Source organism: Erythrolamprus reginae, chromosome 4 (genome assembly GCF_031021105.1).
Source record: "Erythrolamprus reginae isolate rEryReg1 chromosome 4, rEryReg1.hap1, whole genome shotgun sequence".
In the NCBI taxonomy this organism is placed as follows: Eukaryota; Metazoa; Chordata; class Lepidosauria; order Squamata; family Dipsadidae; genus Erythrolamprus; species Erythrolamprus reginae.
Window position 1 is genome coordinate 60,961,405 of NC_091953.1, and position 25,513 is coordinate 60,986,917.

Below are 25,513 nucleotides of genomic sequence, written 5' to 3' on the forward strand. Positions count from 1 at the left end.
TCCTTTCCTGAATGCAAGAGCACAACAGGGCTGCCAAGAGGCAGGTTTCCTCTGGAATAAGACTGGAGGCTAATTGGCCATGCCCCTAGTCTATTTAAATACAATAGAGGCAGCTAGAAAGCTGCAGTAATCAATTAGTTCATAGGGTCATTCTTTGTCAAGTGGACCAGTTGAAATTGAAGTCTTATTTGAAAAGAAACCATCACAATCACGGCATATATGATAGAAAAAAACATGCTCTTTCTAATGAAATAAAAATGAAGACGATTAAAGGTGAGAAAACAGAAAGCCATAGGAAAAAAAGGTTCTTTTTCTAATGAAGGTGATTGAAGGTGATGAAACAGAGTTCTCTGTTTTCTCACCTTCAATCATCTTCATTTTTATTTCATTAGAAAGAGCACATTTTTTCTATCATATATGTTGTTTTTGTGATGGTTTCTTTTCAAATAAGGCTGCAAAATCAGTCAAGTGGACACCTGGTCCACTTGACAAAGAATGACACCATAGTATCTCTCATGCTTTGTGAATTTCTGTTTCTTTGTTTTGGATTTTTGTTCAACCAAGACTTCTGGGCAGTTTTCCAAATCTTCGGACATTACATAAGCTAACCAGGATTCATTGCTTTGTTTTGAGTTAAGACTGTTTGGACATTACATGAGATAACCAGGACTCATTGCTTTGTTTTGAGTTAAGACTGAACGTATGCTGGTTGCTAATGCAGATGAATTAGCAACTGCCTTTCTGAATGAAAGGATTGTTTCTTTTTATTTGTGTATTTTGCTGCTGCTAAGCCAGTTATTAGCAGTGGTTCCTTAATTAAACTAACTTAGTTCAAACGGGTGGGTTTTGATACGTTTGTAACTGGGGACAGAACAGGACTGCAGTTCCAGGTTGTCCACGCTCAAAATTTCAAGCCTGGTGGCATAGGGAATTCTATTGTGAGGACTGGAGTACCTTTCTTTTGAAATACCTCTGCACCCGCTCAATCGTGTTAATGCCCAATATACAGTATGAGTTTTAAGCTATATTCAAGAATTGGTCTGGCAAAGGTTTTGTATGCCAATGTTACGGAAGAAAAAGCTGTGCAAAATTAGATTAACCACTGTTAACGATATTTGGCCATGCTGTTACAATGAGCTCTGGGGCTTAGATCATTTGAGATGAATACTCCTAGGTCCTTGATAGAAGGTGGGTTGTCTATGATTGTTTCTGTCCAATTTGTATTTGGTGTTCTGATTTTTATTGCCAATGTATAGGACAGAGCATTTATTGAAATTTGGAGTTGCCAATTACGTGACCATTCTGACACATACTCTGAGTTGCTTTGTAGGGCAGCAGCATTGTCAGTGGTGTTAAATAATTTTATGCCATTGACAAAGAGGACGCAGCTGCTTTTAATATGATCACATAGGTTGTTGATGTAAATCAGAAAGAATGTGGGTCCTAAAATGCTGCTTTAGGGCAGTGATTTTCAACCTTTTTTGAGCCGCGGCACATTTTTTACATTTACAAAATCCTGGGGCACACCACCAACCAAAATGACACAAATCAAATAAATAAATAAATAAATACATACACACACAGACATACATACATACATACATACATACCCCCCTCGTATATACAATCCCATGTAACATCCCCTTATAAATACAGTCAATCATCAATCATCCCTACTCAAATTTATATCTCATTTCTGGGTACTTCTCCTGTCTTTCCCCCTTTTCTCTCTCATGTTTGTCATTTCTCTCTCTTCCTCCCTTTTTCCCTCATTCCTTTTCCCTCTCACTTCTCCTCTTTTTCCATCCCTGTCTCTCTCCCCCCCCTTATGTGTGTGTGTGTATACACACTAGAACCATTTCCAAAACCAGTTGAGGGCTGGGTTTTTTTCTCTTTTATTCTTTTCAAAAACAGGTGTGGGCTGGGGGGCGTTTCTTATTATTTGGGTGCTTTTTACCATATGCTTCAAGAATCACCCCTCTCTCTCTCTTTTGTTTCTCTCTCCTCTCATTCTCTGCCTCAATCATTTCTCCTTTTTTCTCCCCTTTTTGTTCTCATTTCTCTCTCTCCTTTCCTCTCCCTATCTGTCTCTCTTGCTTTCTCTCTCTCTTGCTATCTCTTTTTCTCTCTTATTTTCTTTCTCTCTCTCTTGTTCTTTCTCTCTCTCTCTTTCTCTCCCTCCCTCTTTCTCTCTCTTTTTCTCACTTTCTCTCTCTTGTTTTCTCTCTCTCTCTCTTGCTTTCTCTCTCTCTCTTGTTTTCTTTCTCACACTCTTTCTCTCTCTTGTTCTCTCTCTTGCTATCTCTTTCTCTCCCCCCTTTCTCTCTCTCTCTTTCTCACTTTCTCTCTATCTTGCTGTCTGTTGCTCTCACTCACTCTCGTTCTCTCTCCGTTCTTCTCAGCGGAGGCTGGCGAAAGTGATATTCAATGTCGGGGGCGCGTGGGCGGTTGCGCGCGCTCCCTACCCCCCTGCTAGCCGCTCGGAATATTCAAAATAAGAAAAGCCTTCACCGGCGAACGTTTTTCTTATTTTGAATATTCCGAGCGGCTAGCAGGTGGGTAGGGAGCGCGCGCAACCGCCCGCGCGCCCCCGACATTGAATATCACCTTCACTGGCCTCCGCTCAGAGAATGCCTGCTCCGCCTCTCCTGCAATCCCCTTGCTGAGAGCCCAGGACGAAAGTGCTCTCGGCAAAGGTGAGCCGGGCAGGGTGTGCGTTCCGGGTGCGGGAGGAGCCGCGCCGAAAGGCAGGAGACAGCGGAGGAGGAGAGGGGGCGGGCGGGGGGCAGCGCCGAAAGGCCGAGGGGGCTGGAGGCACCGTGGGGAGGCGGGGCGGCCGCGGCTCCCTTCCCTTCTGCTGCCGGCGCCTCCCCGCCCCCCCGCGGGCTGGCAGGGGGATGAGGAGCGCGCGGCCGTGAAAAAGGGTGCACGCGGGGGTATTTTGGGGTGCGCGCGTGCACACACGCGCAGCTTTCGGGGAAGCGACGAGAAGCCATGGGCGCGAGGGGGCCGACTTTCAAAGCAACCTTTGCCGGCCTCCCGCGGGAGGGTGCCAATAGCGGTGGCGGGGGGCAATAGCGGGGGGGGGCCGAGCCGCCTCGCGGCACACCTGACCATATGAAAACACTGCTTTAGGGGACAGTTTATACAGTTACATCCAAAAGCAATCATATATGGACTCTTAGCAACTTTTTTACTTCTTTAATTTTTTTAATCTCCATAAAATTCTTTACATTATTTTAATTATTGGCTGTGACCACATATTGTAAAACTCTATATTGTCCCAGGAAAAGCAGTTCCCTTGAAACCTATATCCAAGATCAAGAAAAATATTCTAGAAGGTAGTTGAAAAAAAAAGTAAAAATATTGTCTTTGTCCTTTCTTCACAAAATGTTTTTGGTCATCTCATACAAATGTAAGCCAGCTAGCAATTACAGCTGATTAATAAGCCATTATTTTAAAACCCTGAATATGCTTTTACTAATTAAAGTATTTCAACTTCCTGTATAAGTATAAACTATGGTGTTTCTCAATAAGATTGAAACTTATTTTCTTAGACTTGAAAATAAGCATTTGGGTTTATTTTTGAGGCAGTCTTACTTTTTTTGAGGTGCAGCAGGCCAGACTCTGTGATCTGGACATGCTGTGGACACACCATCACCTCCATTCCAAATTGTCAGCGTTCAGAATGGAGGCTTTATGGCGAACAGAAGGAAAATGGAGAGAGGGAATTTTCCTGCCTGCCATCATTCCCTCAGTCTGTGCTGAGCTTGAGGAATAGATGACAGACAAGGAACTGCCCCTTTCCCATTTTTCTCCCATTGGCCAGAAAGCCTCCCGTTTGCCTCCCAAAAAGAGGGGAACAGCAAAGCAGCTGACCGTGGAGCTACCAGCTTTGAGGAAGCGGACCAACAAGCAGAAGCGCTGTGCCCAGAAAGAGAAGGGAAAGGGTGGTATTTGCGCTGGGCCAACGGGCTGCAGCTGGATAGTTGCACACACACCTATGCCACCAGTCGTGCTGGCCAAGCCCATCTACCAGCTTATTTTTGGGGTAGGAGTAATATTAGCTCACACCCCAAAATTTAGGTTGGTCTTATTAAGGTTGGTCATGTTTTCGGAGAAACACAGTAGTTATTTGTAGGTAAACCTTTGCAGCCTTTGAGAGCAGGTAAAGTTTATATTGCAGAAAGAGTTTTAAATAAAATGTTTTGTGTTAATCATTAAATCTTTTTTCATTTCAGTTGTGTCCCAAGTTTTTGCATACAAACTCAACCAGTCATACTTGGCCTTTCAGTGCTGTAGCTGAACTTATAGGTATGTGAACAATATTCTGTCTACTCAATTGAAGCTTTTCTATTATTTACAATGTATTTCAGTATGTAGTTCAATAATATCTGTTTCCAGACATCTTTGGAAGTTATGAACGAGCTATTCTAACTTTAGATCTCAAGATTTAGCTATTCTTTATATTGTAGATTTTCTGTTAATTTCTACAGACTAAAGCTATACAGTAGAATTTTTAATGAACATAATTTCAACAGGTGATTTTATTTTTTAAAGTAGGATGATATTGTTCTTTCTGGGCCGGTCTGATCCAAGATAAAGACCCATACACACATACCTCTTTTCAAACAGTGATTATTGCAAAGAATATCATAGTTAGACACAAATCCAGGGAAGTAATGAGTTAACACAAAAGAATGTCCTGCTAGAAGGCTTCCAGTAATAAGCGCAGCTAACAGAGATCCAGGCAGCAGAGCACAGGGTCATTAATCATGGTTCTTGGAATGTTTGCTGACATCTTTGTTAGAGTAGGTTTTGCAGAAGATGTATAGCCCAACCAGCCAGCCACAGACCAAGATGAAAGTCCTGAATTAATACAATGTAGCAGGAGTTCTTGAGAAAATATTTTACTTCTTCATAGCAAAAACTGTTCTTTCTATTTACACTATAACTATCTTAATAGTACAATATAGACAACAAGCAACCCACAATTCACAACAATCCATCTATAACAAACCACCCACACCAAGCCACTAACCACTAGCCACAGTTATGCAAAGGTGCATTACATTTTGTACATTTATCCACCAATCAGGTTTTAGCACCTTTTGAAGATTCAATCATTACATTAATCCTTCCTGCATTGGGATATTACATCAGGTCAGTACTGATCCTGACAATCTTGGCAAAACTTATAGTTCAGTAGAGCTCTGACAGTTGGGAACAGACAAGGAGAAGAGATCTGTGAAAGTATAAAGCTCGCTTCCCTCTGAAATCACCAATGTCTATTGTTGAAACCTTGTTTACCACATCCCGTTTTCCATCAGCCTTTCCTTTATATACTGGAGTGGCCATGTGTCCCATAGATCTATTCAATGCCTAGAACCCCTTCCAGAGAAATAATCATGCCTAGATCTCATCCTCCTGACTATTGCATGTAACAGGGGATCCTGATCCACAAATTCCTCATCATCCTCTGACTCAGACACTACCCTAATAGAGGGTTCTGCAGTCTCCCAGGCTCCAACTCCCCTTCACTCTCAGACTCAGGTGACAAGAACATTGGCCTGCTATGCCAATACTCATCCATCTCCTGGGCCTCGAAATCCATGACCAGCTGAGCCGGATGTGAACCACTCACGAGATATATCACATTTATTTATTTTACGAATTTACATAACTACCCATCTAACCAAAAGAATTTTGAGTAACAAACTCAGATAAAATAATATAAAAGTTGAAAGGTAAAATGTCTTACAATCTAATTTGATTTGTAGTGACTTGATAGATACAGTCATGCCTGACACTTGTGGAAACAATATATAAGTGGTTTGTCGTTGCCTTCTCGCATTTTATCGTGATTTCTAGTTCCCTCTCCACCTAATTCAGGAGTGTGCACCCTTAAACACTCAAAGAACCATTTGGACCCATTTCCCACAAAAAAGAAAACACTGGGAGCCACAAAATCTAGCTGGGCATGGCCAACTTGACATCACTTACTCCCACCCTGCCCCATGACTCCCCCAGCCACACCCATCCAGGGAGTCATTAGGGCAGAGGACTGCTTATTAAATTATTTTCCCCCCCTTCCCTCTCTCCCTCTTTCTTTCCTTTTCACTATTTGAGCCCCTCTGGAGAAATTAAGATTTCAAGTACAAACTTTAGTGTTTAGCTCTCAAATAGTTCAAAGGCTTTTACCTGTTATATCAAAGGAAAGAAAAGTATGCTAGAGCAAATGGGGATGGGGAAGAAAAACCAGAACATTGAATGCTTAATGGATACAGAGATGAGATTGGTTCCTGAGATACCTTGCTGAATTAATAAAACAGCAGAGAAATACATTTATCTGGAATTTAAATTATAGAGCACATAATAAGAAATTGTGCGGGAGAATGCACACCTCTGTTATGACCTGTCACCAGAGGTGGGCTGCTAAGGTGGAACGGTGACATGTGCTAACCCCCATGGCTCTGAGTGTTAGTGGAGTCCAGCGCAATTCTGCTACTGCATCTGCGCAGGTGGTAGAATCGAGCATGGAGCTGCAGGTGCACCCATGTTTCGGCACGTTTTTTGCTTCCCCGTACATGCAGAAGCAAAAAGCTATGCCAAAACATGGGCGCACCTGTGTCTCCGCTCCCGATTCTACTACTTGCACAGGTGCAGTAGCAAGGACTCTGTTAGCACTCAGAGCCTGATGATGGAGCCGCAGCAGAGGGATGAAAGAGATGTATGCGGCTCTGGAGCCACAGGTTGCCAACACCCAACCTAGAAGAACTTAGAAAGCTAAGAATTAAATTTTTTTTTATTTGTAGTTGGGAGGAGGTTGTTTACACAAATTCTTATATTTATATTTCTACTGTTATAACAAATTGATGCATATATAACTGGAGAAGAAAAGCAGTTATGTAAATCATGATAATCCTGATAATACTTATGCATTTTTCTTTTAGACAATGCATATGACCCTGATGTAAACGCTAAACAGATGTGGGTTGACAAAACAATTATAAATGAGAATGTATGTTTAACATTCATGGATAATGGGAATGGTATGAATGCAGATAAATTGCATAAGATGTTGAGGTAAGCAAGGTTTACTTCCTATCCATTCTGAACACAACTTAAAATTTTAAAATATGATTGTATACAGTTAATCCTTGACTTAGAACCACAATTGAATCCAAAATTTCTGTTGCTAAGCAAAACAATTGTTAAGTGAGTTTTGCCCCATTGTACAAACATTTTTGCCACAGTTGTTAAGTGAATCACTACATTGGTTTAGTTATCTCAGTTATTAAGTGAATCTGGCTTCCCCATTGGCTTTGCTTATCAAAAGGTCTCAAAGGTGATCACATGTACCAGGGTACTGCAAAAGAGTTGTGTTGGCTTAGCAACTTAAAGATGCTGGATTTACTGGCTACAGAAATACTTACCTTTAAAATTTTAGCTTTATCCTGCTATATTTTGAATCTTTGGTATAAATACAATATAGACCTAATTTGTCATTTTCAGATTATATAATTTAGAATTTACTATAGCAATATTGTTATACATCAATTATACCAACAGATGCTTCTAAAAATGTAGTTATTAACCAAGATTAAAATGGCATTGTATTTCAGGCTAAAAGAAACATATTCACTTGCATATTCAGTTCTTATATGAGCAATTTAACATTGACGTTATTTTCATCTTTCAAAACCCATTTCAGTTTTGGCTTCAGTGACAAAGTTACGCTGAATGGCCATGTTCCTGTTGGATTGTATGGAAATGGATTTAAATCAGGATCTATGCGGCTGGGAAAAGATGCAATTGTTTTCACCAAGAATGGAGATTTCATGAGTGTGGGTCTATTATCACAGACATTCTTAGATATTACAAAGGCAGAACACGTAATTGTTCCCATAATATCTTTCAACAAAAACAATATCCTTTTTTTCCCCTAAAGGAAATCGATGATTAAAATTTATAAATAGCCAAGCAAATATATAGTGGTACCTCTACCTACGAATCCCTCTACTTACAAACTTTTCTAGATAAGAAGGTTTCAAAGTTTTTTTGCCTCTTCTCAAGAACCATTTTCCACTTACAAACCCGAGCCTCTGAAACTGTAACAGGAAAAGACAAGGAGAAGCCTCTGTGGGGCCTCTCTAGGAATCTTCTGGGAGGAAACAGGGCCGGAAAAAGCACGGAGAAGCCTCTATGGAGCTTCTTTAGGAATCTCCTGGGAGGAAACAGGGCCTTCACCTACCCTGTGGTTTCTCCAATCACACACATTATTTGCTTTTACATTGATTCCTATGGGAAAAATTGCTTCTTCTTACAAACTTTTCTACTTAAGAATCTGGTCATGGAATGAATTAAGTTCTTAAGTAGAGGTACCATTGTACTTTTTTTTACAAGTTCTTTAACTAAAATACTGCATTGTTTTATTTAAAATGTATATAGATAATCATTCAAAAATTGGGTTTGCTCAAGAAATTTCACATCTGTTTTTCATTGAAGTTTGCAAATGATTGCATTAATACATGCAATTTGGGCATTAATACATCCAAATCAAAAGACAAAAGATTTTGTCTTTCAGTTTGGATGTATTAATGCCCAAATCACTATAAAGTCAATGCAAAATTTCAATGTAAGTATTACTCCTAAACTGGCTTTTTAATATACTGAATACTAACCATGATAGCATCAATAAAAGATTGGTGACATAATGTAGGTAGGTAAGAAAGTATAGATGAAATGTTCAGTTTATTCTATAACAAATCATAAATTTATCTGATTTTGATGTGGAGAGACACCTTCACCTGGAGGTTACTTATGTGAATAGAAAAAAGAGGACAGATGTTTGTATATTTATCTCTACATCTGATTATTTTCCACAATTCTTGGAGGAAAAGAAAAATGTATGGTCATGACTGTATCTGTACCTATTGTGAGAACAAATTCTAATTAAAATACTGAGTATTAGGTCTAGGAAGGAGTAAACAGTTAAGTTTCATATTTAACATATCTTTATGTTGTCATGGATTGGTGCCCCACAGAATTGTTGGGAAAATAGATGATGTCCTTATTTTACTTCAAAGGATAGAAAAACTGGACAGTTATAATTTAAATGATAATTTTATGTGTATCCTAATGCTATATTTCATAAAAATGTCATTTTTAAATACTATATATCCTCAAACTATAGCTATCTCTCAAACATAGCTCCAAGTGATTCTTAACATCCTTTGGAGACTTAAAAATAACAAATGTTAAGTATGTTTCGTCATGCATATTTAGTCATACAAATATAACAACTAAATTGTCCATAATATTTTGGCATGAAGATATCTGTGCATCATGAAAAACAAAATAAGCCAAAATTTTTGAGAGGCAACAAAAATTTTCTTTTGCCGATTCTTCTTTTGTCTTTTCTTTATTACTTTTTTGGGGGAGGTAGTGGGACACCTTACCCTGTCTGAAGTCTTGTGACAATGGAAAACTCCTTTTCCCATATTAATGAGCAATCTGTTAGCCAAAGATGCTTGTTCCCTTTCCAAAATACAGATTAAACTAAGGAAGGGGAAAGGAAAATTCCAAATCGGGAAGTTGTAGTCTGTCTATTTGTCTAACATAGGTAATAAAAACAAGAGTTGCAAGACCCAGAGGCAGTACTTCATATTTTGATTTTTGTCATGTAGCTTCTGGTGCAGTTAATTTCTCTAACAATAGTATTTACAGTATTTTTCAGAGTGGAAAACAAGGAAAAAAGTATTCTGAATAAAATGGTGTAATAATATATTAGTTAATAAAATACCAGTATAGCAGAATACTTTTTACAATCATGTACACTTTTTACAAACTTCAAACTTGATAGCTTTAAGACTTGTGAACTTGAAACCCCAAAATTCCTCCTCCAGTCAGGCTAGCTCAGGACTCAGAGTTTATTTATTATTTATTTATTTACAAAATTGATATGTACTACTTCCTTAACATATTTTACGGAAAGGGATGAATCCAGATGAATCAAAGGCCAGTTTGAGGGCTATTCTGGACCATTCCTTGTTTTCTACTGAAGAGGAACTGCTTGCAGAACTTGATGCAATTATAGGGAAAAAAGGGACGCGAATTATTATTTGGAATCTTCGGAAGTAAGTATAAATTTTAATGTTGATAATGCAATGTTATATACAGTAATTTGTTAATGTTATATAAAATAAGTGTGAGTTTATATTTACATGATAAATTAATGTGGGAATGAATTGTACTCAGACTTATCTCAAAGGTTCTTTAAGTAAAGAACTCAGTGATTTGAGTTTTAAATATTCAGAATTTAAAACTTCTATAATGATTCAAAGTTAGATTTTAAAAAGCCATGAGTTGAGTTTTTATTCCAGCCTCAAAACAAACACAAGATTTGGTCTGAGCTTCAAATAAAATGGCCTGCTTTAGGAAATATTTTTTTTCACGTTTTGAGAAGTCTCAAGTCCCATGATTGACTTATTCTTTTGCAAATGGTAATTCACTTAGTTTTTGTTTTTGCCTCCAACATAAAGCAGGGACTGATTATGCTTGACATCAGTTATAGTTAAAATTATGGAGACTCTACTCAAAAAGAGGATAAATCAGCACCTAAAAAACAATAACTTATTGGACCCAAATCAGCATGGCTTTACTGAAGGCAAATCATGTCAGACTATTCTCCGTACTGAAGGAGCGGGTCCAGCAGTCACATGGGGTTGCTCATGTCCAATCCGGTGGAACTGAGCCTAGTATTAAAAAAGCTTGCCGGATCCGCCCCTTCCCCAGAATTCGCTCAGTTCGCATATCCTGCGGTTGTATTGTGATAGCTCGTTCAACATTCTAACACCTTCCCTTCGATCCTTTTCTTCAAAAGTAGTAAGATTTGTTTTATCATTATTATTTACTTGCACTAATAGCGCCAGCCGTTTGCGGCTCGGTTTTTTTCCTTTGGAGAAGTTGCGGTTTCGTTTTCCCCCGGCGGTTTTGCCGGTTACGATTCCTGCGGCCGCTTGTGGATTCTTCTAATCCTTTGGCCTGGAGGTCCTGGTGCAAGTATTAATCTATTGAATTATTGATTATTTATTGTATACAATATATTTAAGGGCTTAAGAAATACCTCCTGCGGAGTGAGACGCCTTCTAGTCTCCTGGACTTAGTCGATCGCTTCCCCTTTAAGAATTTTACGGAGCGATTTTTTCGGCGCGAAGGCCTTCGCGCCCTTTTTAAATCTAGGCCTCTCGTGTTGGCCTCCTGCCAGCCGCGTAGGCCTCAGTCCACCGCGTGGATCCCGGAGCGGGCCTTGGGGGTCCCAGGCTAAATTCTCCACCGGCTAAGCCTCCAACCAGAGTGCCTTGGTTTACTTAATTATAAAGTTTAGGGAGGCTGGCCCCGCTGGATTTGGGGGCACGAACTCTGGGTTTGCCCAGATTGTCCTCAAGTTTCAGCAGCTTCGAGGCCTCGAAGCAGGATCCATTCCTCTTGGGAAGTCCTTGAAATTCTTCTCCTTATTATTCAGTTATTGGCTCAGCCTTGTCTTCTGTTAATTGTCAGACTATGGCTACCTTTCCCAAGAGAGGCACAACTAAAGGTCCCAGAGAGGCCAGGCCTACAGGCGATGAGATTACTAGTATCCCCCAGGCCTCTTCCTCCTCTTCTCCAGGGGCCCGCCCCTCGACCAAGGTCACCAGGGCCGAGAAGAGAAGGGACCTAGCCCTACAAAAAATCCATGACAAATCAGCAAAACGTTTGAAAGTGCAGGCCCAAGTAATCAGTAGTCAAGACCCCCCAGAGGCTTCTAGTCTTCCTCCTTCTGGGGTCCCTGTGTTATCTCTGGATGAGCCAAACCTAGACAGACCCCAACCTAACCTATGGGGCATAGGTCCAGAGGAACCAGATATTATTGAAGATTCCCCCCAGCCAGGATCCTCCCAGGCCTTTAGGGATTCTTCTGCCATTTCTGCTGATATTTCCAGCTTACCTCCTGAGTTCCAATCTATTTTTGCTGTGTTGTCCAAAGCCATTGATGCCAAACTCTCCACCATCAATGAGCTTCCCTTACCTCTTCCTCCTTCTCGTTCCTCCCGCCCCTTGGGTTCTCCCCCAGCGGTCAGAGCTCCTATTCAGGATGATTCAGATTCCTCCCAGGATGAATATGAGGATATAGAGGATGATGAGGATCCTTTTCAAGGCTTATCAGATGATGAGGAATCCCAAATAAAGGTTCCCCCTCCAATTACTATTTTTCCTTCTCAATTATTCAAATCTCTCCTCCTCAAAGCTAGAATTTCTACGGGATTAGCGGCCCAGGAGAAACAAGCCTCCACTTCCACTGATCCCCCGGAGGAGAATTTACCTTACTTCACAGAGGAACAGGAGGATAACGAGGTAATTCCTATGCCTAAGTTGTTTAAAGATGCTTTACTCAAACAGTGGGAATTTCCAGCCTCTGGCCTTAATCCCTCCACCAAGGACAGAAAGTTGTACAAACTTTCCTCTTCCTATGAAGAGCTTCTATCCTTTCCCAAACCGGATGAACCTGTCAAGATTCTTCACTCGGCAGCGGCTGTGCCAGGCGAGGCGGAGGAAGTCCTCCGCCCAGAGGACAAGCGCATTGAGCAAATGCTCAAAAGAGGATTCACCGCTGATTCCTGGGCCACTAAAAGCTCTGCAGCGGCTTCCTTTTTCTCCAGAGCCATGCTGCTGTGGCTTCGCCAACTTCAACAGCATATTCCTCCCGATGACTTGAGAGGTCAACAAGACTTCAACAAGGTCTTTGCAGCTGCCCAGTACGTGGCTGATGCCACCTTGCAATCTACTAGATTTTCTGCTAAGTCTATTGCAGCTTCTACAACGGCAAGAAGACTCCTATGGATTCGCCCTTGGCAAGCGGGAGTTCGCCAAAAGTGGCAGTTATCCCAGGGTCCCTTAAAGCGCGACCTTCTCTTCGGTGATCTTCTGGATCCACTCCTCACGGAAACCACGGACAAGAAGAAAGTTTTGGGTCCAACCACAAAAAAGGCTACCAAAACGCAGTCCTTTCGTCGCCCAGGGCGCCAGCAAGATCAAGCGGCTTCCTACCAGAGATCTCCAGGTCAGTATTCCCCCCGCTTTCGTTCCCAAGGTAGGAACTCCAGGGGTAGAGGGTTTCGCTTCCAAAGGGGAGCTTCCTCTAGCAGGGCTTCAAAAAAACCTAGATGGTAATCTTACCTCTATTCCCATAGGGGGTCGCCTAGCTCATTTCGCCTCTAATTGGCGTCTCACCTCCAAGGACCCTTGGGTCATTGACACTGTTCAAACAGGCCTTCTTTTAGAATTTATTTCTCCCCCCCCTAAACGTTTTATTTCCTGCCCTTCTCCCAGGTCATCCTCAGATTGTAACCGTATGGAGGAGGCCATTTCTCATCTATTGTCCATCAGAGCCATTCAACCGGTCCCTTCCGGTCAGAAGGGCCTAGGTTTTTACTCCATCCTATTTATGGTTCCAAAGTCCTCCGGAGGTTGGAGAGCTATTTTGGATTTAAAGAAACTAAATCTATTCATCAAATATAGGAAATTTAAGATGCACTCCTTGTCTTCTATTTTGGCCGCCATTCACTCGGGAGATTTCATGGTCTCCTTAGACCTCACTGAGGCCTACCTTCACATTCCTATAGCCAAATGCCACAAAAAATTTTTACGTTTTTCCTTTCAAGGCAGGCATTTCCAGTATAGGGCGATGCCATTTGGCCTTTCCTCGGCCCCTCGGGTCTTTACAAAGCTCTTGGGGTCTCTGGCGGCCTATATCCGGGCGTCTCCCATACACATTTTATGTTATCTTGATGATATTTTGATTCATGGGAACTCCCTAGAGAAAGTGAAAACAGACCTTTCGGTCACCATGTCAGTCCTTCAGGACCATGGATTTTCCATCAACTTTGATAAAAGCCACCTCCAACCTTCCACATCCATTTCTCACCTGGGATCCATTATTGATTCAGAATCCTCCCAGGTTTTTCTCTCTCCCGAGAGAAAACTCAGTATAGTGGAGTTAATTTCTAACATTTTATCTAATTCTTCAGTTTCCATAGTCACTCTATCTTCCCTTTTGGGGAAGATGGTGTCATGCATAGGCATCATTCCCTGGGCTCGCCTTCATGCTAGGGAACTCCAGTGGCTCCTGTTACCTTTTCAGAGATCAGGGCACAGCAACTCAAATCGACGCATTGTCATCCCACTGAGTGTTCGCAGATCCTTCAAGTGGTGGAAGTCTCCGGCCATGGACAGAGGATCCCCGTTCAGGTGCCCGGATCAATTTGTCATCACCACAGATGCCAGTCTATCAGGATGGGGCGCCCACGCCCAGGGGATGATAGCCCAGGGCACGTGGTCCCCGGAGGAAGCTTCCAGGCCAATCAATTGGCTAGAGTTAAGAGCCGTTTCCCTGGCTCTGAAGCATTTCTCTCCTCGCATTCCCAACCGGCACGTTCTCATTCTCACCGACAACATTGCCACGAAAAGCCATATTTGCAGACAGGGGGGCACGAGATCCAAAGCTCTCATGAGGGAGGCCCTCAAGTTGGGCCTTTGGGCGGAAAAACATCTCCAGTCGCTCCTAGCCGATCACATCTCGGGGAGTCTCAACGTCCAGGCGGATTGGCTATCCCGAGCAACGATAGACCCAGGAGAGTGGAATCTCCATCAAGACCTGTTCCATCAAATCACCCTCAGATTCGGCCTACCAATCCTGGATCTCTTCGCGACCAATGCGAACGCCCAACTCCCTCGCTTCTATTCCAGATTTCCATCCCCGGGAGCGGAAGCAATCAATGCCCTCCGGAGTCCATGGCCTCCAGGCCTACTCTACGCATTTCCTCCAATTCCAATCCTCCCGGACGTGATTCACAAGGTCCTCACCGAGAGGGCCCGAGTAATCTTAATCGCCCCTCACTGGCCCCGCCGGCCCTGGTTCGCGGATCTCCAACAGCTGTCCGTCCAGGACCCTTGGCGACTCCCCGTTTCGGGGGATATGCTGCGGCAGGGGGCCTCTTTCCATCCAGACCCGGAGTGGTTCCACCTCACCGCCTGGCTGTTATCAGGAGAGATTTAGAACTGCGTGGTCATGACCCCGATTCAGTGGAGGTCATTTTAAAGGCCAGAAGGGGTTCGACCAATCGAATCTACGACCACACGTGGTCCAAGTTTCACCAGTGGTGTCTACAGGAAGGTCTCTCCCCTCTGTGCATTCCCATACACAGAATAATTTCCTTCCTTATGCAAGGCTTCCATAAAGGACTTTCCACCAGCACCCTCCGGCGTCATCTGGCAGCCATTTCATCTGTCCTAGGGGGTCCCCGCAGACAGCCTCTCCGATCCTTCCCTGAAGTTCAGGAATTCCTCAAGGGCATAGCCAACCTCAGACCTTCCAAGGTCCACAGGTACCCATCCTGGGATTTGCCACGGGTTCTCCATTCCCTCACGCAGGCACCATACGAACCCCTAAAATCGGCGTCCCTCAGGTACCTATCCTTTAAGGTAGCATTCCTGGTGGCTATTACCTCTGCCCGACGCATTTCGGAGCTGGCTGCCCTCTCAATCAGGCAGGACCTTTGTCACTTCCATCAGGACAAGGTAGTCTTGCGACTGGACCCCACCTTCTTACCCAAGGTCAGTTCCATGTTCCACAGATCTCAGGATATTGTCCTACCTTCCTTCTGCCTCCAACGAGACCATCCCTTGGCAATTAGATGGCACACCCTGGATCTCACCAGAGCGCTGAGAATCTATATCCAACGCACAGGACCCTTTCGGAGGTCAGAAGCACTTTTTGTAGCCTATCATCCCAGAGTCATGGGGGCCAAAGTGTCTTCAACAGTAATAGGCCGTTGGATCAGAGGGACTATATCTAAGGCCTATGAGTCGGCCTCCCTCTCAGTTCCAAGGAACATCACAGCGCATTCCACCAGGAGCGCAGCCACCTCGGCCGCTTGGGCGACTCAAGCCCCGTTGGAGGAGGTCTGCAAAGCAGCCACTTGGGCCTCGCCAAATTCCTTCATCAGGCACTACAAGATTGATTCTTACGCTTCAGCGGACGCTGCCTTCGGCAGAAGGGTACTCCAATCCGTTATCTCACACGATAGCAAGCTAATCCCACCCTAGGGACCATCTATTGGGTATGTCCCATGTGACTGCTGGACCCGCTCCTTCAGTACGGAGAATAGGCGTTGATTGCTTACCTGAACGCCTCTTCTCGTACGGTGAGCGGGTACAGCAGTCACTTCCCGCCCTTGTATGTGTCTTCTTTACCTTTCTATATCTTTCTTCCTCTAACAATGAGAGTTGAACACTACAGAGCTTCACAACTGAGCCTAGTCTATGGATTCGCGAATTCTGGGGAAGGGGCGGATCCGGCAAGCTTTTTTAATACTAGGCTCAGTTCCACCGGATTGGACATGAGCAACCCCATGTGACTGCTGTACCCGCTCACCGTACGAGAAGAGGCGTTCAGGTAAGCAATCAACGCCTAATCTCATTGATTTCTTTGACTATGTTACAAAGGTGTTGGATCAAGGTGGTGCCGTGGATATTGCCTATCTGGACTTCAGCAAAGCCTTTGATACGGTTCCACATAAAGAGCTGATAGATAAATTAGTGAAGATTGGACTTAATCCCTGGATAGTTCAGTGGATTTCAAGCTGGCTGAAGCATAGACATCAGAGAGTTATATTTAATGGCGAGTATTCTGAGCAGAGACAGGTTACAAGCGGTGTGCCACAAAGGTCTGTTCTGGATCCTATTTTTTTTAATATGTTTGTGAGTGACATAGGGGAAGGTTTGGTAGGGAAGGTTTGCCTATTTGCCAATGACTCTAAAGTGTGCAATAGTGTTGATATTCCTGGAGGGGTCTGTAGTATGGTAAATGATTTAGCTTTACTAGATAAATGGTCAAAGCAATGGAAACTGCAGTTTAATGTTTCCAAATGTAAAATAATGCACTTGGGGAAAAGGAATCCTCAATCTGAGTACTGCATTGTCAGTTCTGTGTTAGCAAAAATGTCAGAAGAGAAGGATTTAGGGGTAGTGATTTCTGACAGTCTCAAAATGGGTGAGCAGTGTGGTCGGGCAGTAGGAAAAGCAAGTAGGATGCTTGGCTGCATAGCTAGAGGTATAACAAGCAGGAAGAGGGAGATTGTATTCCCCTTATATAGACCGCTGGTGAGACCACATTTGGAATACTGTGTTCAGTTCTGGAGACCTCACCTACAAAAAGATATTGACAAAATTGAACGGGTTCAAAGACGGGCTACAAGAATGGTGGAAGGTCTTAAGCATAAAACGTATCAGGAAAGACTTAATGAACTCAATCTGTATAGTCTGGAGGACAGAAGGAAAAGGGGGGACATGATCGAAACATTTAAATATGTTAAAGGGTTAAATAAGGTACAGGAGGGAAGTGTTTTTAATAGGAAAGTGAACACAAGAACAAGGGGACACAATCTGAAGTTAGTTGAGGGAAAGATCAAAAGCAACGTGAGAAAATATTATTTCACTGAAAGAGTAGTAGATCCTTGAAACAAACTTCCAGCAGACGTGGTTGGTAAATCCACAGTAACTGAATTTAAACATGCCTGGGATAAACATATATCCATTGTAAGATAAAATACAGGAAATAGTATAAGGGCAGACTAGATGGACCATGAGGTCTTTTTCTGCTGTCAGTCTTCTATGTTTTTATGTTTCTATGATTTCAACTGTATCATCGGGAACTAGGTGAGAAAGAAGCAGTTATTCTCCATAGTGGCTTGAGATAGCACCCAGGAATGAATTAACTCGTGCCTTCAGAGTGAATCTGTCAGAGTTCTTTTGCTAGGGCTTCCAACTTTTGACTCAGTCGTCAGCATGGACGGACATGCTCCAATCCTGAATGCTATTTCTGCATTTAATTTCTTGATTGCTGTTTTTTCTGGTTTCCTCAAACAGTGAGTTTTTGCTAGCTGACTCACTTTTCTTTCCATCAGGTTGAGTTGTTGGCCCTAGTAGATGCATGCCTTGGCTCCAGTCTTCAGATCATCCTTCTGAGGGTTGCCCCCCCCCCATCTCAATCGTACTCCCCTAGATATTTCACCTGAACCTTGGAGCCATTTAATTTCCAACTTTATACTACCAGATTTTCCTGTTAACTTTGAAAAGCGATGGAGTGAGCAGTCATCAGACACCATCTTAAAAGCTACTTTACTTTGCGAAAGAAGAGTTTTCCCTTTGACTTTTGCCATTTGTTGAGTTTGTTTGCTCTATGCTTTACCATTAAATATTCATTATCACTGCGCATTAAGAACGAGAAGCTTCATTTCAGTAGTTAATGAACTGTGCTTTTTGCTAAATGTTCTTGGCTTATTTTTAAATTAATGGCCCTGTGATCTTTGTTGGGAGCCATTAAATCATGCTTAAACTGTTGGCTTCATTATTTATGTTTATATTCTTTACAAATAATCTCCCTCTTGACCACATTTTCTCTAACTTCTCTAAATGGCAGCACAGCATATAATACCCCCCTATTTTGTAGTTATAGGATGGAAAAGAAATGAAGCAAAGGCTTATTTCAACTAATCCCTGTGAATAGAAGATGAGTTACCTTCATTCTGAATTTTGTTTGATCAGAACACTACCAACTATTATGCAAAAATGATTTCCCATATTTTCTGCATATAGCTGATACATAATTACTTGGATTGGGATTTGGAACTTGGATTAAGTTAAGATTTGGTTGAGATTTTCAGGGGAAGATATTGCATTGTGTATAGTTAGTACCGTATTTTTCGGTGTATAAGATGCACTGGTGTATAAGACGCACATAGATTTTAGAGGAGGAAAACAAGGAAAAAAGTATTCTGAACCAAATGGTGTAGTATTATATTGTTTAATAAAATACCAGTGTAGCAGAATACTTTTTACAATGATGTATACTTTTTAAAACCATGTACACTTTTTACAAACTTCAAATTTTACAGCTTTAAGACTAGTGAATTTTAACTCCCAGAATTCCTCCTCCAGTCATGCTAGCTCAGAAATGGGAGTTGAAGTCCATAAGCCTTAAACTTGCCAGATTTGAAGACCCTTGCACTCCTAACCCCTAACTGAGGGGTCTTCAAACTTGACAGCTTTAAGCCTTGTGGACTTCAACTCCCAGAATTCCTCCACCAGTCATGCTACTAAAGAAATGGGAGTTGAAATCCACAAGCCTTAATCTTGGCAGGTTTGAAGACCCTTGTCCTTTCCTTCCTGTTGTCCCATCCACCAGAGATGGGTCCCACTCCACTTGCCTGCACCTCCACCGATCACTGGAGGTCCGGACTAGCCCCAAGGCTGACGTGGCTGTGCTTCAGGGGGAAGCAGCCGCGAGACCCCACCTGTGGAGCCACAGCAGGCTTCTCCCGGGCCAGGAGTGCCTTTGCGGGCGGCTGACAGGGGGTTGATTTTGGGGAGCGGCTGGGCAGACTCTCGAGCAGGAAGACCACTGGCCCATCTGCAGGGCTTCAATCCTCTGCTGCAACGGAGGAAGGCGGCCGCCTCTGCCTTCTCACCCACAGGCCTTGGCGATCAGGCAGCGCCCAGTGGGTGTAGCGGGAGCAGGCATGGCTTTGGCTCATAAGGGGTTACGGCAGACCGGCTCAGGCAGCTTCACTCAGAGCACCCTTCGCCAAACGCCGTGCCCTCCCAAAGGTGCCCCCAAAGGCGGGAGATTGGGGCGGGGCCTGGTGGAGCTGTCCCTGCAGGATGCACAGAGTTCCAAGGGGATGCCTGCCCACTTGTCCGCAGCTGCCAGACCCTGCCGGTGGGCAGATAAAACAGGGCACGCAGTGGCAGCTGCAGAGGAGCGGGCGGGCATCATCTCAGTGCTCTGTGCATCCAGCTGGCGGAGAAGGTACGCGGGGCAGCCCTGATCGTTCGGCTCAATCCTTTCTTATTGTCCACTGAACCCGTTGCATTGCCAATAAGCATGTAAACAAATGACCGTTAGGACACTAGTCCTCAGCACAGCACGGTGTAAATTTACAAAGTTCTGAAAGAAGAGGAGCTGGGTGTCCTCATCAGATTTTTCCTAGTTAAAAGTTAGCAAACCATCTCAGGATGATTAAAAAGGGAGCCAGATGCTTGCGATGATGGTAGGCATTCTTCGTGGGGTCCGGCAGCTGTGGAGAATCGGGCTGGCATTCCCTCAGGGCACTGTGCATCCAGCCAGCGGAGGAGGCACACGGGGTGGCCCTGATTGTCTGGTGCGAGGGGCTTGGCTCCATTAGCCTCTACCCCAATCTCCCACCTTCAGGGGCGCCTTGGGGTGGGGGGCGGTTGGCAAAAGGCGCTCCAAGAGAAGCTGCCTCAGCTGGGGAGAGCTGCCCCTGCCATTCACCCAAGCCACTTTTCGGCTTGGTGAAAAACTGCCACCACCGGAGTAAGGGAAGGTTGCCGCCACCGCTGCTGACCTCCGTCCAATTCCCCCCACCCCATGCAACATTCGATGTATAAGACGCACCCAGTTTTTGATGCTCCTTTTTGAAGTAAAAAGGTGCGTCTTATACACCAAAAAATACGGTAATTATTCTAAAGATTTTGTTTTTTTAAGGATAGAATATATAATCAAGTAATTCTTGCTTATGTTCAGTTTTTTTGTATTTGCTTTCACAGAGAGAAAAATGAACAAACAGAATTTGACTTTGATACAGATAAGTATGATATTAGAATTCCTGCAGATTTGGATGAAATAACAGGAAAAAGAGGGTATAAAAAACAAGAGAGACAAGACCAAATCGTTCCTGAAAGTGATTATTCATTACGAGTATGTATATTATTCATATTTTAAACTATATCATCTTGCAGTGCAATATTCTGCAGTTTGTTACTTCTTGGTAATTGGCTATATAAAATATTTGCTTTTTAGGTGGATTCTAATTGACATTATTTTAACAGAAGGGTTCTTTCAAGAATAAAATGAAAAATCAGATAAAAACTTTGCATAATGTGTCTAATAATTTTTTATCCAAAACAAAATAAATATAATTATTCTATTTCATAATTGTTGCTAATAAAATTTCTAAAGTTATTTAAAATGCAATCTGAACAGGTAAAACAAAAACTGATGTAAGTAATGTATTATACTTATAGCCACGGTGGTGCAGTGTTTAGAATGCAATGTTGCAGGCTAATTCTACTGACTGCCAGGGATTCTATTCTCATCAGCTCAAGATTGATTCAGCCTTCCAACTTTCTGAGGTCGGTAAAATGAGGATCCAGATTGTTGGGGATGGTACATTGGCACTATAAATAGCTTAGAGAGGGCTGTAAAGCACTATGAAACAATATACAGTGATACCATGTCTTACAAACTTAATTGGTTCCAGGAGGAGGTTCTTAAGATGAAAAGTTCATAAGACGAAACAATGTTTCCCATAGGAATCAATGTAAAAGCCTGTAAATCCTTCAGAAAAATCCCAAACTTCTCTCTCCAAGCCGCCCCTCCCTTTTCTTTCTTCAAAACACACCCTTTCAGTGCCTCTGCAAGCACTCCAGTTCTCCTTGCTTTCTTAATGCAAACTCTTTCACTCTCTCCAAGCCGCCCCTCCCTTTTCTTTCTTCAAAACACACCCTTTCAGTGCCTCTGCAAGCACTCCAGTTCTCCTTGCTTTCTTAATGCAAACTCTTTCACTCTCTCCAAGCCGCCCCTCCCTTTTCTTTCTTCAAAACACACCCTTTCATTGCCTCTGCAAGCACTCCAGTTCTCTTTGCTTTCTTAATGCAAACTCTTTCGCTCTCTCCAAGCCGCCCCTCCCTTTTCTTCAAAAAAGAAAAAAGAAGACACCCCTTCTTCCCAGCAGTGGTGACTTGTGTTCATAAGGTGAAAATAGTTCGGAAGAAGAGACAAAAAAAATCTTAAACAGTGGGTTCGTATCTTGAAAAGTTTGTTAGAAGAGGCGTTCATAAGATGAGGTACCACTGTATAAATCTTGTGTTATTGCTATGGCAAGCCACCATTCTTTCAAGATGCTTTTCTGCTGCTGGTGATTTGAAGAACTAGCAATTTGATTTCTGTGCCTTTCATATTATCAGAGTAACTATCTCATTTTTATTCAGCATTTTTTATGTATGTATATGACCATTTAGTTATTGTCTGTCTCTATTTTTACAATCTTAATTACATTTGTATAACTATATTTTAGATTATAGTAGATTTCTAGCCTTGCTCCACTTTGTGGCTGAATGGATTTTAAATTGTTTGACAATTGTATAGGTAAAATATTAATTCGTTCTTAGAACAGGGGTGTCAAACCCAATCACATTGTGAGATGTATTGTGATGTATCAGGAAGTTTTTTTGCCTTTGTGGAACAGGGTGGGGTGGCCTACATGAGCTGTATCTGGCCACAGGCCGCCAGTTTGACACGCCTGTTCTAGAGTATCCGTCATGAGGTACACATAACTTAATTTAATCATTGTATTTAATAATCATTTGTGTAACATAGATATCTAATTTATAAAAATGCAAAAATCTGGACCAGGTATTTCAAACTCTATTTCATTGAGTTTGACCTCGGAGTACTGAGGGGGGGGCATGGTTTGGATGGGCATGGCCATGGTGGGTGTAACAAAGGACACCTGTGGGGGCACCTGTGGTCAAGTGTTAAGGTAGGACTTCCCTGAAAGCCTCACTCATTATAATTTCCTCCCTCCCCTCTTCATTCTTTCTTCCTTCTCCTTTTTCCTTATTTTTATTTGTCTTTCCTCTTTTCCTTTCACCTTTCTTATCCTTTCTTGGATGCTCAAATACAAAAAGGCCCCCGAGCTTTATTTTTGCTGGCAGAGAGCTTCAAGAGGCCGTTGTAGCTGAAAAGGGACATGGGGGGATGCACATGGCCCCCCTGAGCTCTTTTTTCACCAAATATGGCCTTGAGTTTGACATCCCTGATCTAGACAGAATTTCAGTTAATGTTTTATGAGCTTTATAATTATTAATGGGTTATTGGAAATTACCCTATTTCAGTATTGAGGAAAATACAATTACACTTTTATTTGTTTTTCAGGCTTATTGCAGTATTTTATATTTAAAGCCAAGGATGCAGATCATTATAAGAGGACAAAAAGTACAAACACAGTTGGTTTCCAAAAGTCTTGCCCATATAGAACGTGATGTTTACAAGCCAAAATTTTTGGCTGTATCCTTTATTACTATGGAATTGCATGTTGACTATGAGAATATAATTAGAGCAAAATCTCAGTCTTTCTCTTTCTACCCATAGGCCATAGGATATTATTTCCAGAATGATCAGAAATGTCATCTTTTGTATGATTATATTGATATTGTTCAAACATATATTGAAATACCTATAGTATTCAGAATTGTTTATGTGGAATTTTAATTTCTACAATATATAGTGTTAATGCATGATCATGTTGTTCTTCAAGAATTGGTATTCCGTCTTCGGAGAAGGGTGGCATATAGATCCAATCAATCAATCAATCAATCAATTGTAATCCAATAATTCAAATACCAGCAATCTTTGAACATACACAAATATTTTGAAAAGAAAATAATTTTGGTAGTTTACGATATAAGAAAGGAATCTCTAAATGAGGAATTGGATAAATGAGTTTGTTAATTAAAATAATAGTATAATTATAAGAGAAAGGCAATTTGCTAAATAGCAATTTGTTATTCTTTTCTGAGCAACTAATTAAGATGAACTGAATAGTGTGATAATGAACTGGCTACATATCTGGATCAAAAATTGTATTCAAATTAGACATTGGCATAGTCATATACCACAAGATTCAAAACTAGACCCACTTCAATAATTTGACTTGGATCAGGTGGTAGTCATAATTGGGTGTGATAACTAGGGAGATAAATAAAATTAAAAATTGTCTTAATTCAAAGAAACTAGAAATAATCAATTAAAATATAAAAGAGGCAAGTGCAAAGTTCTTAAATTAATAAACAAAAATAAAATACATGGTAGGTAATAGACATTGTGAATAATGCTTTTGAATAATAGTAGGTTGAAATCTGAATAACATTCTGAAGAGAAATACGATTAAGGTACCAGACTAGAAATCAGGAAAAAGAGAATTCTAATCCGTCTTTAAACAAATGGCTCACTCTTAACTCAATTCATTCCCGGGCTATTATGTTAACTTCTACCATGAACCAGGATAAACCAAATTAATCAGTTTTAAATTCTACTCTAAAAGCAGATCTTATGTTTATGTGTATATGATTAAAATAATGACTTCAATTTCCTATAATTAATTTGACTCAATTTTAAGCACCCTCTTATCCTGGATGAATATAGGTGACTGTTGGTCACCTATATGTTTAGTAAATATAGCAAATCAGAGGTATAAAAACAAATATTAGAATGTGCTATTGTATAAAATTATTTTAGATATAATTATAATTTCAAGGTTGTTAAATCTATCTAATAAAATAAGCTTTTTTCATTTTTCTCTTTTTATTAAGAGAAATTTTAAAGATTTTATTTAATTAATTTATTTTGTCAAAAGTATAAGATTGTAGTTTGTATAAATATAACATAAGTAGAAAGTAAAGATAAAAGAAGAAAGTAGAACAGTAGGACATGGGGCGGCTCACGTGTTGTGAGCCGCCCCGAGTCTTCGGAGAGGGGCGGCATACAAATCTAAGTAATAAATAAATGGTAGGCACTATGGTGCGCTTATGCACACCTATTAGAAAAGGGGAGAGGTCAACTGTAGACAATCTGAGGTTAAAGATTTTGGGGTTTGGGGAAAAAACCTCAGTCATGTAATGCATTCCAGGCATTGATCACTCTATTTCTGAAGTCATATTTTTTGCAATCTAGTTTGGAGTGGTTTACGTTAAGTTTGAATCTGTTACGTGCTCGTGTGTTGTTGCGGTTGAAGGTGAAGTAGTCACTAACAGGAAGGACATTTTAGTATATGATTTTATGAACTATTATATCAGATTGGAGGCGATTTAGTTGTAAATTGTCTAATCACAGTATTTCAAGTCTGTTGGAGTAAGGTGTACTGTTGCGAGAAGAGGAGTGAAGCACTCTTCTTGTGAAATATTTCTGGACACTCTCAATTGTATTTATGTCTGATATGCAATGCAGGTTCCATACAGGTATTCTAGAATTAGTCTGACAAAAGTTTTGTAAGCTCTGGTTAGAAGTTCAATGTTTTTGGAGAAGAAGCTCTGTAAGATTAGATTAGCAACTCTTAATGCTTAATGCATTTTTGGCAATGTTGTAACAGTGGGCTCTGACAATTAGGTCATTGGATATGAGTACTCCAGTTGACAGAGTGAGGGTCGTCTACATGTTCGCTTCCACCAAGTTTGTATTTTGTGTTCTGGTTCTTTTTTGCCAATGTGTAAGACAGAGAATTTGTTGGTTGAGATTTGAATTTGCCTGTTATTAGACCATTCAGCTATATGGTCAAGGTCCTTTTGAAGAGTAGCAGCGTTGTCAGTGGTATTAAATAGTTTAACATCATCG

The 25,513-nt window shown here is 41.6% G+C and overlaps 1 protein-coding gene across 1 annotated transcript in view; it reads left to right on the top strand.

Moving 5' to 3' along the window:
- MORC3 (MORC family CW-type zinc finger 3) overlaps positions 1-25,513 on the top strand; it is a 63,142-nt gene that overhangs the window by 14,926 nt on the left and 22,703 nt on the right. Inside the window, exons 2-7 of the mRNA XM_070750395.1 lie at positions 4,242-4,314; positions 6,954-7,086; positions 7,715-7,929; positions 9,992-10,139; positions 20,671-20,821; positions 23,060-23,191. Of these exons, the coding sequence (XP_070606496.1) occupies positions 4,242-4,314; positions 6,954-7,086; positions 7,715-7,929; positions 9,992-10,139; positions 20,671-20,821; positions 23,060-23,191 (852 nt within the window). The remainder of the gene's footprint in view (positions 1-4,241; positions 4,315-6,953; positions 7,087-7,714; positions 7,930-9,991; positions 10,140-20,670; positions 20,822-23,059; positions 23,192-25,513) is intronic.